The sequence below is a fragment of the Pinus tabuliformis genome, chromosome 1_1 (assembly GCF_031772625.1).
Source record: "Pinus tabuliformis cultivar Carrire ecotype Pingquan chromosome 1_1, CPIR1, whole genome shotgun sequence".
Lineage (NCBI taxonomy): Eukaryota > Viridiplantae > Streptophyta > Pinopsida > Pinales > Pinaceae > Pinus > Pinus tabuliformis.
In genome coordinates, this window is record NC_142297.1 from 43,917,610 (window position 1) to 43,934,984 (window position 17,375).

General features: G+C 39.2%; 1 protein-coding gene across 1 annotated transcript in view; it reads left to right on the forward strand.

The window, feature by feature from the left end:
- LOC149211490 (uncharacterized) overlaps positions 1-17,375 on the forward strand; it is a 69,353-nt gene that overhangs the window by 47,423 nt on the left and 4,555 nt on the right. Inside the window, exon 2 of the mRNA XM_089388404.1 lies at positions 15,948-17,306. Within this exon, the coding sequence (XP_089244530.1) occupies positions 15,948-17,306 (1,359 nt within the window). The remainder of the gene's footprint in view (positions 1-15,947; positions 17,307-17,375) is intronic.

Here is a 17,375-nt window from a genome sequence, read left to right on the forward strand (position 1 = left end):
AGTCTGAAAATGTATGAAAAGTGGTACCTGAAGGAAAGAAGCTTGTAGGCCAGCACCTACGTACTAGAGCAAAGGGGGTTGGAGCTCCCTTCCAGGAGAGTCTGGTAAACGAGAGAAGGTTGTAGCTTTCTGCAGGTTGTAGCCTGCGTACTGGTATAAGGCTGCACCAGTACAAAAGATTGTAAACTGAAGTTTCATATTAAAGAAAGATAGAGACGACTTGCAGCAGGTGGTTTTCACCCACATTGGGTTTCCACCTTATATCATGGTGTTCATGTGTGTGGCTTTTGTGTGATGATCTGTTCCGTTATACTGCATCTGTTTACTATTAATATGGTTAATAATGTTCTGGTGTATTTACTGAAGATAAGCTAATTGAATCATAAGTTTTCTGGTTATACGCTAGTTGCTTTAGACACAGCAGCGTGTACACGCTGGTTCACTTAACTGAAGTAGCGTATATGTTTCTGAGTATGAAAAAGTTTTATTGATCTGATAATACTGATTCACCCCCCCTCTCAGTATTATTTCCAACAATTGGTATTAGAGCAAGTCCTTCAGAGAAGCTTGATCGCTTGAAGGTAGATCGTTCATCATGAGCAACTACGAGAAAGAAGCATCAATCAGGCCACCGGTTTTTGATGGGACAAATTTCAATTATTGGAAAGTAAGAGTTACTGCCTATCTGCAATCCCTTGGTACAGAAGTTTGGGACATCGTAGAGACCGGCTACACTTTTCCTTCAACTACTCCTACAGATGCAGACGAGAAAAAGAAATATGAAACAAATGCGAAAGCAGTTAGTACTCTATTGGGGTGTATATCCCAATCGGAATTCATGAAGGTAATGCACTATAAATCTGCAAAGGAAATATGGGACAAAATTGTCACGAGCTATGAAGGAGACGAACAGGTAAAGCGTGCTAAACTTCAAACTCTCGGGATTAAGTATGAGACTCTCAGGATGTATAATGATGAAAGTGTGGCTAACTATTTTCTTAGAGTAGATGAGATTGTTAATTGCATGAAAAACCTGGGTGAAGAAATAAAAGAGGCTATTGTGGTTGAAAAGGTTCTAAGATCATTGTCCCCCAAATTTGAATCTAAAGTGTCTGCAATAGAAGAAAAGGAAAATCTACGAATTCTTACTATGTCTCAGCTTCACGGAATTCTAATTGCTTATGAAATGAGAAAGGGAGGTCCATCAGACAGAAGAGAAGTTGCTTTCAAGGCTTCAGGCAAAGAACATTATTATGAAGCAAGTTACGTGCCAGAAGATGAAGAAGAGGAATCAAATTTTGTCAGAAATCTTCAAAGGGGTTCTGGAAGGTTCAGAGGTAAGTTACCTTTTAAATGCTTTGCTTGTGGAAGAGTAGGTCATTATGCTACCAAATGTCCTCACAAAGATAAGAATGACAAGGGAAAGGAACCTGTTAAATGGAACAAGAAACAGAATGAAAAGAAGAAAAGCTATTACACTCATGAAGATAGTGATGGTCTTTCAAATAGTGACGAAGATGAACAAGGTAATAGATATAAACTTTTAATGGCTTTTGAAGATGATGACTACATGGATGCTATAGATGTAGATGGCTTTTATGAAGAAATGAATAATCTCAAAGTTTGCTTAGAAGAGAAAAGTGCTATTATTGATTCTCTACAATGTCAACTGACTGAAAAGGAAAAACATCTTGAAAAATTGGAATGTGAGATTGTTTGTCTTAGAAAGGAGATTGAGAAAACAAAAGTGATTAATCTCAAATTTGTTAAAGGATCTGAAATCTTGGATGAGATTATCAATGTGCAGCGATCTCCTCTGATCAAGACAGGTCTGGGATATAATGGAGAAACATCTCAAGCCTCTACCTCTAAAAGTTATCTTGATGCAGCAAGGAGAAGCAAGCAAAGGCCAAATAAAAGTCATCAGGTGAATCAGGGACAGTTTACCTCAATAAAAAATAAATACCATCAAGAAATTCGAGGACAAACTGCCTTAAGGACAAACAGAAGCTATAATCAGCCACAGGTAAAATCTTCCCAATTTGCCCCAAGAATGAATGTGAATAGAAGCTACAATCGGTTGGATGATAGATCTGATTATCGCAGAAGTTTCTTTAATGGCCAATGTTTTTCTTGCCATAACTCCGGTCACAAAGCAGCTCAATGTGTTGCCTACAAGACAATCATGACTAGAGAAGCTTAAAAGCAAAGGAGTATGACTGGAACCATGAAAAGGACTTATAACAACTTTTCGGTTCTTGAAAATGAAGTTGAATGCTCTATTTGTAATAACTTTGGCCATGAAGACTCTGAATGCAGGAGCAGGTTCTGGAAGACAACTCAGAAGGAACAAAACTCAAATGTTAGAACATGGAGAATAAAGGAACCGCAACCAGAAAGATGTGGGATAGCCTTTTATGCAGAAGGTCAAGAAAGTCTATGGTACATTGACAGCGGATGTTCGAAGCATATGACAGGGGACAAAGAAAAACTTGAATCATATACCGCATTAGAAAAGGGAAAGAAAATTTCTTTTGGAAACGATATCTCTGCAGCCATAAAAGGAAAAGGCGTTGCTCCGTTGAAAGAGAAGGTCAAAGCAGGAAATGTTTTGTATGTTGATGGATTGAAGCATAATCTTCTGAGTGTCAGTCAGATGTGCGATCAAGGAACAGAGGTAATATTTAGATCAAATGGATGTTGTGTTCGTGATCTTGATACAGGTAAAACAGTGATCAAGGGAAGAAGGACTCCAAATAATCTATACATATTTGAAGAAAGACAACAACAATGCTATTTGAGCAAGGATGATGAACATTGGCTATGGCATTGGAGGTTAGGGAATCTAAGCTTTCCACAAATAAGGAAAGCATGCAAATATCAGGCAGTTCGTGATCTTCCAGATATCAAAATTCCAGACAACACCATATGCAAATCATGTCAGTTTGGAAAACAAACCAGAACTAATTTTCCTGAGAAGGAAGGATCAGCTAGCATGCCTCTTGAGCTAGTACATACAGATACATGTGGTCCATTCAGAAAAAGAACACCTCGAGGAGAAGAATATTTGATATTATTCATTGACGATTTCTCCAAGTTTGTCTGGTTAGGACTTATGAAGCACAAAGATGAAGCATTCGAAAAATTCAAATCCTTCAAAGCATTGGCTGAAAATGAATCAGGACACAAAATTAAGTGCCTCAGATCTGACAGAGGTGGGGAGTTTACCTCGAATGAATTTTTCGATTTTTGTGAAGAACATGAGATAAGAAGAGAATTCTCTACAGCTAGAACTCCTCAGCAAAATGGAGTTGTGGAAAGAATGAACAGAACAGTCCAACAAATGGCTCGTGCTATGCTTGATGAATCTGGTACTCCCGCAACTTTCTGGGGTGAAGCTGCACATGCTGCGGTCATTATTCTCAACAAAACAAATGTTCGAGTAAATAGCACTCAAACCCCTCATGAGCTCTGGTGTGGTAAGACTCCTTCGGTGAAGCACTTCAAAATCTTTGGGAGCAAACGTTATATTAAGAATACTGATGAGAAACTTGGAAAACTTGAACCAAGAGCAGATGAAGGCATTCTTCTTGGTTATTCTCCACATAGCAAAGCAAACAAGTGCTACAATAAAAGACTTGGCAGAATTGTTGACAGCATTGATGTAGTGGTTGATGAGAAGGGATACATTCCTAGGCAAGTTCATCATGAAGACATTGAAGAAGATGAAGGCTACCCTCAAAGGCAGAATGATGAAGAAGAAGAACCTCAAGAAGAAGAAGAACCTCAAGAAGAACCAGAGGAGCAGACAAGAATAGAAGAGAAGACTCCATCCAGATATGTTCAAAAGAATCATCCAGAATCTCAGATTGTGGGGCAGAAAGAAGCAGGAGTACAAACAAGAAGAAGAATTGCAGAAGCTTCAAGCTATTTGGCATTACTCTCTTCCACTGAACCACAAAATGTGAAAGAGGCATGCAAAGATGAATGCTAGCTCAAAGCAATGGATGAAGAACTTGAATAGATCGAAAAGAACAACACTTGGGAATTGGTTCCTAGACCAAAAGATAAATGTCATAGGGACAAAATGGGTCTTCAAAAATAAATTGAATGAAAATGGAGAAGTAATTAGAAACAAGGCCAGACTTGTTTGTAAAGGGTATGCGCAGCAAGAAGGAATAGATTTTGAAGAGACCTTTGCTCCTGTTGCAAGACTTGAGGCCATCCGAATGTTCCTTGCTCTCTCAAGCTTTCAAAACTTCAAGGTATTTCAAATGGATGTGAAATCAGCCTTTCTGAATGGAGACTTAGAAGAAGAAGTATATATTGAGCAGCCAGATGGTTTCATTCTTGGGAATGATGCAAACCTTGTATGCCGACTGAAAAAGGCTCTCTATGGTCTCAAACAAGCTCCAAGGGCTTGGTACTATCGGTTGGACAAATATCTTCACCAACAAGGCTTTTCAAAAGGATCAACAGATAGCAATCTCTATATAAAAGTTGAAAATAACAAATTGCTAATACTTGTTGTTTATGTAGATGATATTATCTTTGGCAGCAATGAAGAGACTATGAGTCAAACCTTTGCCTTGGTTATGCAGAAAGAATTCGAAATGTCACTACTTGGAGAATTGACATACTTTCTTGGATTGCAAATCCAACAAAATGAAGGAGGTATCTTCTTGTCTCAAACCAAGTACCTCAAGCAGATCTTGAAGAAGTATGGCATGGAAGATTCAAAGCCAGTATGTACACCCATGGTTACAGGATGCAGCCTCAGTGAAAATGATGAATCAGCAGCAGTTCATCAACCAACTTATAGATCCATGATTGGGAGTTTGCTTTATTTGACAGGAACCCGACCAGACATCATGCATGCAGTCGGAATAGTTGGAAGATTTTAGGCAAATCCAAAGGAGACTCATCTTTAGGCAATGAAGAGAATTTTTAAATATCTTCAAGGGACACAAAATTATGGCTTATGGTATCCTAGAGATACAGATCTCACACTTCATGCTTATACAGATGCAGATTGGGCCGGAAGCGTGGACGACAGGAAAAGCACAAGTGGTGGTGCATTCTTTATGGGCTCCAGATTAGTATCTTGGTTCAGCAAGAAACAGAGCTTGATTGCCTTATCTACAGCTGAAGCAGAATATGTGGCTGTGGCATCTTGTTGCACACAACTTCTTTGGATGATGCAGACCTTGCAGGATTTTCAAATCACTTGCACTCCACCAGTCTCTATCTTATGTGATAATACAAGTGCAATCAGCATTTCAAAGAATCCAGTCATGCACTGAAAGACCAAGCACATACCAATCAAGTACCATTTTCTTTGGGAACAAGTGCTTGAGCAGAAGGTCAAGTTGGAGTATGTTCCTTCTAAGGAACAAGTTGCTGATATTCTCACAAAACCATTGCCCAGGGAAACTTTTGAATATCTCAAACAAAAGCTAGGAGTAGTTGATGCTTCATCCTACTGTTGAAGCTTGTTTGTTCTACAGAAAAGTTGGTATACGCGAGTTGCGTAAAGGATATCCACGTATATACGCCGATTTATGAAGGGAAAGTCGCGTGTATGGTGTACGCGTGTGGTAGAAAGTATATCCACGTACATACGCTGTTTTATGCAGGAGAAGTCGCGTATATGGAGTTCTGAACAGCAAGGGCAGACTCTGGTTGGAGAAGGTCTGAGATGGGTATGCCAGAATTCTTCAGGCACAGTTTCAGGGGGTGCAACAGGCACAGGTTCAGGGGGAGCAGCTTAAAGTCTCATAAAGCATTGTTGGCATTTAGATGCTTTTGGTCCTAATTGACAACTGTTGTTGGTTTCAGGAGAAGGATCTCAGAAGGAAATCTTGGTTGCTGATATAAAAGATGTTTATCAGATGCTGCTGGTGACTTTCATAAGTCTTGGTCTAGATTTGTTGTCTCTATGTCATGTATCTCTTTTGTGATATCTCTTTTATGGTGTCAAGGTCATGTAATGGCCTATGTTGGTTTCCCCACTATGCCTGGGATGAATGATGTAATATAATTGGTTGTTTCTGATGTGTCCCCTCTTGGTTGGGAGTATGGATGTATGTATTGAGTCTTTTGGTGATAGGAAGGTCCCTTATGGTGTATAAGTCTTGGTTCTTTTTGAAGAACATCTTTTGAAGATCTTTCCTACAGTCAGGGGGAGCATGATTCAGCACAGCCAAGCAGAGATATCAGCATGTACTCAGGGGGAGCACAGCCCTTTGCCCTTGATGACAAAGGGGGAGAATGATTCTAAGGATCTTGGGGTTGCCATCAAGTCCAAAGGGGGAGATTGTTGGCATTTTGGCACAGGTGTGGCGCTATGATACAGGTGTTTTCCTTGATGGCAACTCTCTTTGATGACAGACCTCAGTCCAGACTACAAGTATGAAGAGAAACTTCATATACGCAGGTTCATTAAGCCCAAGTTGCGTATACACGCTAGTACGCTATATACTAAGTCGCAGATACGCTGTTTAGCTATATACGAAGTCGCGTATACACGCAGTGTCATGAATAGAAAAGGGTGTACATGTCGAGAAGCTTCCCTTTGGTCCGTGGTAGTTAGTCCTTGGTACTTGAGCCAGACCAAAGTATCTCGACAGACGTGTTGATCCCTAGTTTTGAAGTTGATGGTATTGGATTTCTATGGTTTTGGCCCTTGGTATTGAGCAAGGCCTAAGGCTATATAAGGAGAAGAAGATCATTAGGCATTGTGTATCGAAAAAGTCTTGAATATCTGAAAAAGAAAGAGATCTGGTATGCAGGTTCTGGGTTGCTTGATCTAAGCTAAGGAGAGATCACACCGATTGATGGAAGACTAGATCTAAGGACAGATCGGGATCAAATGGTTTGAAATGCACTCTTGTGATATGGTTGATTATGCGTATTTCTAGATCTGCATACTGACGCAATGTTATGTTCTGGGTATGACTAATGTCTGGTACAGCTGCAAGTTATGAGAAATTATTTTTAGATCTGTACGCAGGTTGTCTTCGGTAAAAGCGCGTGTATACGCGGGTTTCTTTCATTGAAGTAGCGTATATCTTTTGAAGCTTGATTTTTGGGTTTGCAGTTGGGTCTGACTGTTATTGCAGAGTTCTGTAGTCTGCTCTGTGTTCTGGTGACTGGTATTGACAGGGTTTCAGTGGTTCAGTGATTCAAAGATTGATGATGCTAGTATTGGTTGTTTTGTGCTTCAATGATCTGTTATGAAAGTTGAATGAATTGTGGTCTTCAGATTGTAATGTTGTGCTTCAGGAATATCCAGTCTGAAAATGTATGAAAAGTGGTACCTGAAGGAAAGAAGCTTGTAGGCCAGCACCTACGTACTAGAGCAAAGGGGGTTGGAGCTCCCTTCCAGGAGAGTCTGGTAAACGAGAGAAGGTTGTAGCTTCTGCAGGTTGTAGCCTGCGTACTGGTATAAGGCTACACCAGTACAAAAGATTGTAAACTGAAGTTTCATATTAAAGAAAGATAGAGACGACTTGCAGCAGGTGGTTTTCACCCACATTGGGTTTCCACCTTATATCATGGTGTTCATGTGTGTGGCTTTTGTGTGATGATCTGTTATGTTATACTGCATCTGTTTACTATTAATATGGTTAATAATGTTCTGGTGTATTTACTGAAGATAAGCTAACTGAATCATAAGTTTTCTGGTTATACGCTGGTTGCTTTAGACACAGCAGCGTGTACACGCTGGTTCACTTAACTGAAGTAGCGTATATGTTTCTGAGTATGAAAAAGTTTTATTGATCTGATAATACTGATTCACCCCCCCTCTCAGCATTATTTCCAACATACTTCTCCCTCGTGACGATCCTCTTGAGCATCTTAAGCATATTTTTATTATCTATTCAAATGATTCCTGAGATATATCTCATTTTCCTAATAGGTTCAACATATCGAGGCAATCATCTCTTGTTCCCAATATGAATATAATTTTCAATATTTCTGGATCTAGATCACTATGTTTAGATCTCGGTAGATTATAGTGGAATCGTTCCACATAATCTTCCAATTTTTCTTCTTCCTTCTGCGTCATTCTAAATATTTCTTCCCACAAGTCCCTGGTCTAACAATAGCCCTAATATTTTGACAAAAATGTGGTTTTCATATCTCCCCATGTCCGAATAGTAGCAGAACCTAGTCCCACGAACCATATTAATGATGCTCCTTTCAGATTAGCAGGGAACAACTTCAGCTTCTGAGCATCTGAATATAATGATAGCTCCTTCACAAAACATCAAATTCAAACAAAAAAAGTATCCTTGAAAATATGGAAGGGCTGATAGAGGGATGTTTTTCATGGGATCTTCGCCCTTTATATCACTTATTGGAAATTCAAAAGTGGTAATAGTGGCATTTTTCATGTCATTGTTATTATTGTCTCCCATTGTGGATTCTCTTGATTCTTGTTTTGGTGAGTCTCTTCCCAAAGATTATTGGGTGAATGTTCTATGGATGAAGATTCCTATGATGTTTGTTCATGGTGCTCTGGGACTAGCTATTTTACTGCACTGCTTAAATTTGGGTATTGACAAGTAAAAGAATGTTCTTCTGATTTTGGCTCTTGGTGCTTCCCACTAGTTTCCCCTTGGCCTTCTAATCCAAAATCCTGGCCACTAGTCTCTCCCTATTGTTCTTGAATTGAATCTACAATTTTGGGAGTATGTAGGCTAGTTTGAGGAAGGTGGGGTCCTAAGACAAAGGAACCATATTCTTCTGATCTTGATATGGGAGTAACAGCTTTCTACAGGCCTATTTTTCTTGTGTCCTTCTACGAAGTTGACTGCTCTCTCTCTACTTTTGATATTAATTCCTGAATAAATGTTTTCTTCCCTAAATCTATATTTTTTCTTGTTCCTTTTATGACCCATTTTACCTGTAGATTTATTAGAGTTTCTATTTTTCATGTCTTCTTATTCATACACCCTACACATGGACCCTATGTGTAATTATTTCACACTCTAAGTGTCTCAATTACTACAGTGGTGAGCTCGCTGAGTTATGTTAGAGTGATGTGCATGTTCTTACCTCTCGTCTTACTACCTAGTGTCTGTAAAATTGAGGACACTTCTAAAAGGAAATTTCAAAAAAAATTACACACCCTAAGTGTTCTAATGATCACAGTGGTGAGCCCACTCAGGTAAGTTAGAGCGATGCGTAGGTTCTTACCTCTCGTCTTACCACCCAGCACCTGTGCACTTAGAAACGCTATCCTAACAAGAAACACACTGGTTGACTGTATCGTCAACTACCTTCCTTGGAAACGATGCCAAAATGTTTGGTCTATTTTATCATGCTAAAAAAACATTTGAATCACAAACATTAATTTTCGACTAGGGTAGGTCTTTTATTTCAAAGGAGTCAACATTGTCTATGTGGATACATGTTCAACCAGGTAACAAAAATATGTTGTTGAACACATATGCAGAATTCTGAAAACACTCTTGCAAAAATGAAATTCACACTTGCAGAAATCGAAAAACACAACGCGTAATTGAAATTCATTTAGCAAGGAAGAAGTTCACACTTCATAAGTTCCAGAAAATAAATAGGCGCACCATATATTTATTGATTGACTCAAAGCAATAATATAAAACAACATACCATAAATCCGAACACATAAATGCGTTTGTTCCACAATATATGCAACGACAATATAAAATTCACATAAACATCTAAGAAAATATATACACTACTAATATTGTGATCCTTGCTAAAGAGGAGGGCCCTTCCCCCTTAGCAGGGTGTAGGAATGGAATTGGACTACTTATCAACACAATAATAGTAAAACCAGCACCAAGTACTTATTGTATTAAAATGGCTGAAGGTTACAAGATCAAAATATCAGTGTTGTTTCAAAAATTGTTGTCCCCTTCTCAGAGGGCTAGATCTCCTTATAAATTCTTATAGAACCCAAATTAAGGAATGAATCAATCATGAGAATCTCACGATTCTCATGTTTACCGTTTTAACAGAAATGAAATAAAATAGAAATTGTTACAACCAGTTTCCAATTAAGGATCCATTATAGTTACACCACCTTTAATATCTATAACTTCTCAAATCTTCTCAACGTTGCGCATAAATTTATAGCTCACAGTCTTCACAAATATCTCGAGAATAACTGCCTCGGTATTTGACAGTTTGCAGCAACATCACGGTGTAGAAGCCATCTTTGAGGTGTAACAACATCAATTGTTTGACCAAAATCCTTGATAATTACAGCATCACCTAAAAGAAAAACATCCAGAAAACATCTTCTACAATTTCCCTAGTTAGTCATTTCAAAAAGACATTATTTCTTTTGATGCTCAACAAAAATGGCATAATAATATGTCATAGAAAAATATTTATTTTCAACCAGGGAGAGTGTCATTGTGTCAAGGACTGATGGATTCAGTGGAGCAAAATAGCCAAAAGTAGGGAAAAAGGTGCCTGAAATACCCCTAAATACTGCACCCAACACAAATATTTCAAATCATGCCCGGTGGCAACTCTATGTGAGTGAAGTAGCTCAATCATGAATTTATTGAGGTTCTATGCACATCATATATATACAGATGGTTGTTCAAAAATAGAATCAATAATACTTCAATCAATTGTCAGGTGCCATGCCGAGTTCAAAACATCTTTGAACTTCAAATCAGAGTATCAAGGATTTACAAAAACATTTTCCAATAGCTTTTCAATATGAAATTTCTTCCCCAAACTCCAGAAATCAATTCATCATGCCATGATACATCATTTTGGTCTTTAGAAACCATCTCCCTCTGATTTAGATCATCAGAGACTCATCACCTGTCACAAGTAGATCATCAAGATATAAAATCATAACCATAATCAATATCAAAGCCATATCTTGTAACTCATCATCATGACTTCATCAGAAAACTATCAAATATAGACATATCTAGATTGAAATGCTCTAAGCATAATGCCTTGCTAAGCCATCATAATCATCCTTACATAAATCATTTTTGTATCATCGTATCCGCAAAATCATCTCATCAGAGTTTAGAATCCAGTTCACGACCATTATCAAAGTCATCATTATCATAGTATCAATACTTTCAACCAGGAGACGGGTAGAGCTCATATCAAGACTGAATTCGATTATTATCATGTCAAAAAGTTGTAATCAACGATGCAATATAAGTCTAAGGCTTCATCAAGTCATTCTCATAATCATAACATAATCCATTCTCATAATCACAACTATCATTATTTCAACCATTGTGCTAAGAACAAGGAGGCCAATTTCTGAATACCCACATGAGCCATAGTGTCCACATATCATTGACATCAAGGTAAATCAACAATCATCAGATTGAATTCTTAGACATCAAGTCAAGTCGAAATTTTCTATCGTAGTGAGATCTATATTCAAAGCATATCTCAATCATCAAATTTAATGTCAAGCATCATGACAAAACATTGTTCATCTGTATCAATCAGTCAAATTGTTCCAATATCTCATAGAACAAACATAGTGACATATCTATTTGTATGTTCTGATCAATTGCAAACACAATTTCAATTTGCATGTTCATGTTATGGAAAATATTCAAGCTATTTTTGCTATCAGATCTTGTTGTTATTTGCAATACATTTATCATACTAACATCTTCTAGGTGACCACCTAATTTCATGCACAATACTTCATTATATGATTAGAAATTCAACTCGTCAATTTTAGAAATTAGTTACCAGTGGCAGAATATGTCAAGGACATCATGATTCAAAGTTCAAACAGTCTTAGAAAGATTCAACTGATGGTCAACTATAGTCAAACCTCTGCCTGCTCCCTTCAAGTTAGCATGAGAGCAACTTTAGCTACCTAGATGATGTCTAGGCCTTAACATGCATGCGTCCAGGGATGAGATCTCCTAGACCTATGACTGCATCCAGAGAAGAAACCCTAATTTATATATGGGCTTCAGATCTAAGACTTTGTTGCAGATCAATATTGTCAGATGCACATAAATCATACTTTAGTAGCATAGAATACAAATAGTAATAAGGGTAAGAATCTTGAGAAAAGATTCTCCCTCTGACTGGGGATTTGCATCACTCATCTTCGTTCATGTAAGCAACCTGTCTCTACTTGATTCATGCAAAAGTAGATATGTTAGATCATAAACATATGCCTATCAACGTCATGATATCAATATTTCATCAAAGGTTTAGAATCAAAGCAACATATAGATCTCAAAGATTATGAAAACAATAGCACTTTCTATCAAGTCACTCTATTAAGTTAGGACATTTGGTTTAACCATATGTCATCAAGACAAGACCACAGGTAATAAGAGATCTGGAATATCAATCTTACACTTATACCTCTCACATCAAGTTTACCATGCACTTCATGACCAACAAGATCATATTAGTTCATTCAATAAAGCTTTATCAAAACAACAAGAGTGTCAATCACTCTTTCCACATGCTTTCATCATGTTTATTGCAAGCATTACTAGCAGACTCATATATATGAGTCAATGAACTATCCTTCTATATGAAATCCATCATGACAAGCATCAAGAGTATCATTTTCTAGAGCCAAGGTTCTATCCTTCTTTATAGGATCAAGATATCCAACAGATAGATCATAGTTGTTAGCCAAACATCAAGTGTACCAATGTATCAACATTAGATAGCCTCATAGAATTCAGATCAAAATGTTCAACACCAAGTGCATTATTTCATCACAGGAAACATAGATCCAAGTCACTTTCATGTGTGTGTATGAGACATTAAAGAAAGAGACATTCTCATCATACCTTAGGACTTACCGATCCAATAGTTGAAACATACCATGCATACCTTGTGGTATTACTTGTGCACCTTTTCATTAGACATAGGCCACTTGAAGCACTTTGTCATCTTTTCATCAAGTACCTCTTTATCTATTTCCAAATCTACATCTCAAAATGATCCTCAAGAAGGATCTACTCAACACATCTCATTAAGGAGGTTAGAAACATCCATATACTCAAATACATATACAAGAATTACAAGCAATAAACATAATCATCATATCTATAAGTTTAACAAGTAGGAAGCATCATAAGTCAAGAAATATTTATCTTCAATGAGAGGTGATCCTCTCCCTCTTGAACCAATCTTCAAGAGCCATCAATGTCCATGGTCCATATACCAATGTTGCTTTCAAGTATCCAACCAGGTCTGCTAGGGATTATCCCATCTAGGGGTTCATCGAATCTCCCACAAGTGCTTGACATAGACCATGCTAGAGTTTCATACATCAAATCTCAAGTCTTTGCCATAAAACATGGTTTTCTCTCCACCCTAACCTCATATAATCCATCAAACCCTAATCATCAAGATGCCTAGCGTTTTCTTCAAACCCTAGAATTATTTTAGGTCTCCACTGTCCTATTCATACTTCCATCCAAGGTGTCCTTATCAGGGTGATCTCCATTACTTCTCTTCAACCCAGCTATGATACCATGTTAATTTTGCATAGGGAAACATTGTTCTTTGCTTTGATAATTGCATTTCATCATTAATACATTAAGTTCGCCCCATATCATCATTACATTATTCAAATCTACTCCATTATACATTAGCATATGCAATTGCATAGAAAGAAACAACATCACCATCATCATCAATGCAGCAAAACATAAAAGGAAAAGTAGAAGAAGGAATGCACACATATGGAGACACCAGGATTGGTCTGAGACCAGGGAAAAACCCACTATGGGGAAAACCCTTACAAATCTTCTTCTTCTTAGTTTGTCATCAAATGATGCAACAAAAGAGAGTACAATGATCCATAACTTTATCTATGCAGCAAAAAAATAACGATATCTATGAAACAGATATAATCATGCTAGGAATCAAAACCCTCATACTGATGGTTGTAATGTGATGTCACAAACTGATGTCAATTGTTGTATATTGTTGTCACTGTTTCGAACACTCCTGAGCATTGTTGTCATTGTCAATGAGCCCAATACAATCTGTATAACAACAGAGAGAAAACCAAATCTACCAGATCCCTGAAGTCAACTGAAGCCAAGATGTCAAACCCTCGATCTGAACTTTGGTTGCTTTCATCAGAATTGTCTGTGTGCGACCAAAACTCCCCGGTCGCTCTTTCAGATACTGTGTGAGGGCGAGTGTGACTTCTCGGTCACTCTTTGGAATACTTTGTGCGTGTGACTAGGGTGAAACACACCTAAAACCCTTGGTCGCTCCCTTGAAGTTACTATGCATGTGTCTGGGACAACCTGGTCGCTCTCAGGACCACTATGGGCGAGCGACCGAGGACCGATACCTCTAGATCTTCCTCTGAAGTGATAGTCGCTCCCATAAGCATTTGTGCTAGCATCCAAGGGTCTCTGGTCACTCTCATAGGCTTATGTTCCAGTGTCCAGGGACCAGAATGCCCTATTCTATGCCAGTGTCAGATATCCATAAAACCCTAGCCCAGATCGAACCTTTCGCCTGTGATTTTGGACCGTTGTGCAAACTCCTTCGATCGAACGTGTGCGAACCAAGGCAAAAGAGAAGAGAAGATGTGTCCAAATGATCTTGAGGTCTCCTCTATCTATACAATTTCTTGAGGGTTCACTTGGGGTTAAGATTGACCCAAGCATTTACTCATGTGGTTAGGGCTGACCCATTCCATAATACATGTATGAATAAAATAATTCATAACTTAACTTCCGCTTGACCAAATTGGGTGATCTTTAGGTTGATTTTGGTCTTCTTAAAAAGTCTAGGAATATAATGTAATCATTATCTCATTCATTTCAGTTGTCCAAGGTGGAATTTTACCGCAGTTGCAAAAATTAACACGAGTCATGCACAGGAAGGAACTCGAATTTGACTCCTTGAATTAAGGTACAAATCAAGGAATCAATTTCTCATTATTATTTTTAACATGCGCTTTGCGCTCTTGGAGGGCGCATGGCGCACTTTCAAAAAAGGAAGGATTTTTGCTTGAGGCTTGAGAGTGTGCTTTTGTGCTCCCAACCTCGACGGATTCATTTTACAATCGATATTTGTCTATGTCCAAAACATAAAGCAAGGAACGAACAAGATGAGGTCAGACATAAAACTATTTGTGACACATGTCAACTCATCGAGAAAACTTAGACAAGCTTGAACAAGGATAAGTATGCATCAAAACGCCACCTCACTTACATTCCCCAAGTACAATAGATGAAGTGTGTGTGCGTGCGACCAAAAGTGTCGTTTGACAACAACAAAGATGTACGACCATGAAATGCACTAAAAATGTTCTAATCAATGCGACAACACTTGAAAAAACTCAAGAAAACTTGAATCATATAGGATGACATGAAATAGCATTTGACGACTAAGGCGACACAAGATACGATGGTAAAGTAGGATCCCAAGTTTGAATGTAGTGAAATTTTTGGAGGGTGTTATAGCAATGACAACAAGATCCAACTTTATCAGGTTTTCAAAGCCAACGAGCTCTTGCACCAACACAAGTGGCTCATCAAGGACTAAGTTTAGCAAAAGTTTCCCCATCGCATTAAGGCACTCAATGCAATGGGGACCATTGCTTCCTAAATGGGGAGGACTGATCCAGGTGGATATTAGTGGCCAGCTGCCTCTTTGACTTGGACTCCCAACATTGTTTCTTTTTAGTTTCCTTAATTCTAGCACAACTTTCGATCAGATTGTCGGACATGATCATATGGATTTTGGCGATCGCTCTGCTAGGGTTCTGAGCGACCCATCAACGACGCCGACAGCATACCAGGCAAGAACATTTCAGCAGTGAGAAGGCTGCTGCAGAGTACCAGAACCGCAGCGCATCAGGGCCTCAATATGGCGCAACCTCTGGGGGGGGGCGTCAGAGCCCTCCCCGACGCAGCAAGATCCTGCGCAAAACGTCATTTTTGGTTCAGTGGACAGAGAGATCTTAAACAGGGGGAAAAAACCCCAGAACGACAGCAAAGGAAATGGCGGACGTAAGGAAGGAGACAGCAGTCCCCAAGAGGGTACAGAAAGGCCTGAAGAAGGTCCGAAGATAACTTCAACCACCTGCAGACCAGTAGCCAAGGAAAGGCCACGAATCGAGCTGCCAGGAGACAAGATTGACAGAAGGATAGAGTTCATGCGAGATCATGCCCTTATTGGGAAGTTCATAGGGTTCTGGCCTACTGAAAAAGCCCTAAATGGTTGGATAGCGGCGAAATGGAAACCAAAAGGGGATGTCACGCTGCAGCTAGGGCCGAAAGGTTTCTTCACAGCAATCTTTTATTGCTTGGAGGACAAATACAGAATACTAGTAGGAGGGCCTTACTTTTTTAATTCGGCTGGATTATATCTGCGAGATTGGATCCCCAGATTTAACCCAGACAAGGAAGATTTAACATGGGCGCCAGTCTGGATCAGGCTATACTCTCTCCCGGATGAATACTGGGAGGAGGACATTCTTAAACGGATCGGAAATGGGGTGGGAGAATACATCAGAACGGCTGAAGAAACCAAATCCCGTAAGTATATTTCCTATGCCCGAATATGTGTATTCATTCGCCTCAATGAAGCTCTTCCAGAGTCAGTAACTCTTGCCCACCGAGATGAGGAATGGATCCAGCCTCTTGACTATGAACATGTCCCTTTTCGTTGCAGAAAGTGCCATGCCCTAGGTCATCTCTTTAGGGACTGTCCTCAAAATGTCCAAACCAGCTTACCTGACCCTTCTGATACCCCTGCTCAGGACGGCTTCACTAAAGTTCCTAGCAGGAAGCGTTCTCACAAAAAACCCCAAAATGGGTTTAAACCCCAGCCCAACAAGTCTCATGGCCCAGTAACCAAGAACAGCTTTGATATTCTTGGCCAAGCCTCTGAGGATCTCCCACCCCATGCTGAAGCCAACCCTGATCACCCATCTTCCTCTTCTCCTCCCCCTGCATCTAACCCTCCTCCCAAATCTCCGTCCCCCATCATCATCCCCACCATTCTTAAAAGGGATCAGAAAGATGCTGCAGAGACCCTCAAAGACATGGAAGTTGAGGGTAAATCAGACCTCCCCCAGAATCCAGAGACCGGCACTGAAGACAGCGATCAAGTGCAAATCATGGAAGAAGAGCCAGAGAGTATTAATCTGACTGGCTTAGACATCTTGGAATTGGAGCTGGCATGTAAAAAGAAAGCATATGATACTATTCCAGAGCTCCAACTCGATAAGCTCGAAGAGATCATTTCGCGAGCTTATCATCAGAACCAACTTGGGATACAACCAAGTAGCCAATGGGATGGAAGTCTGCGCCCAAAAGACACAAAAAAAAGAGGAAGAAAGACAGATCTGCAAAGAACAATAGAGATTGGGA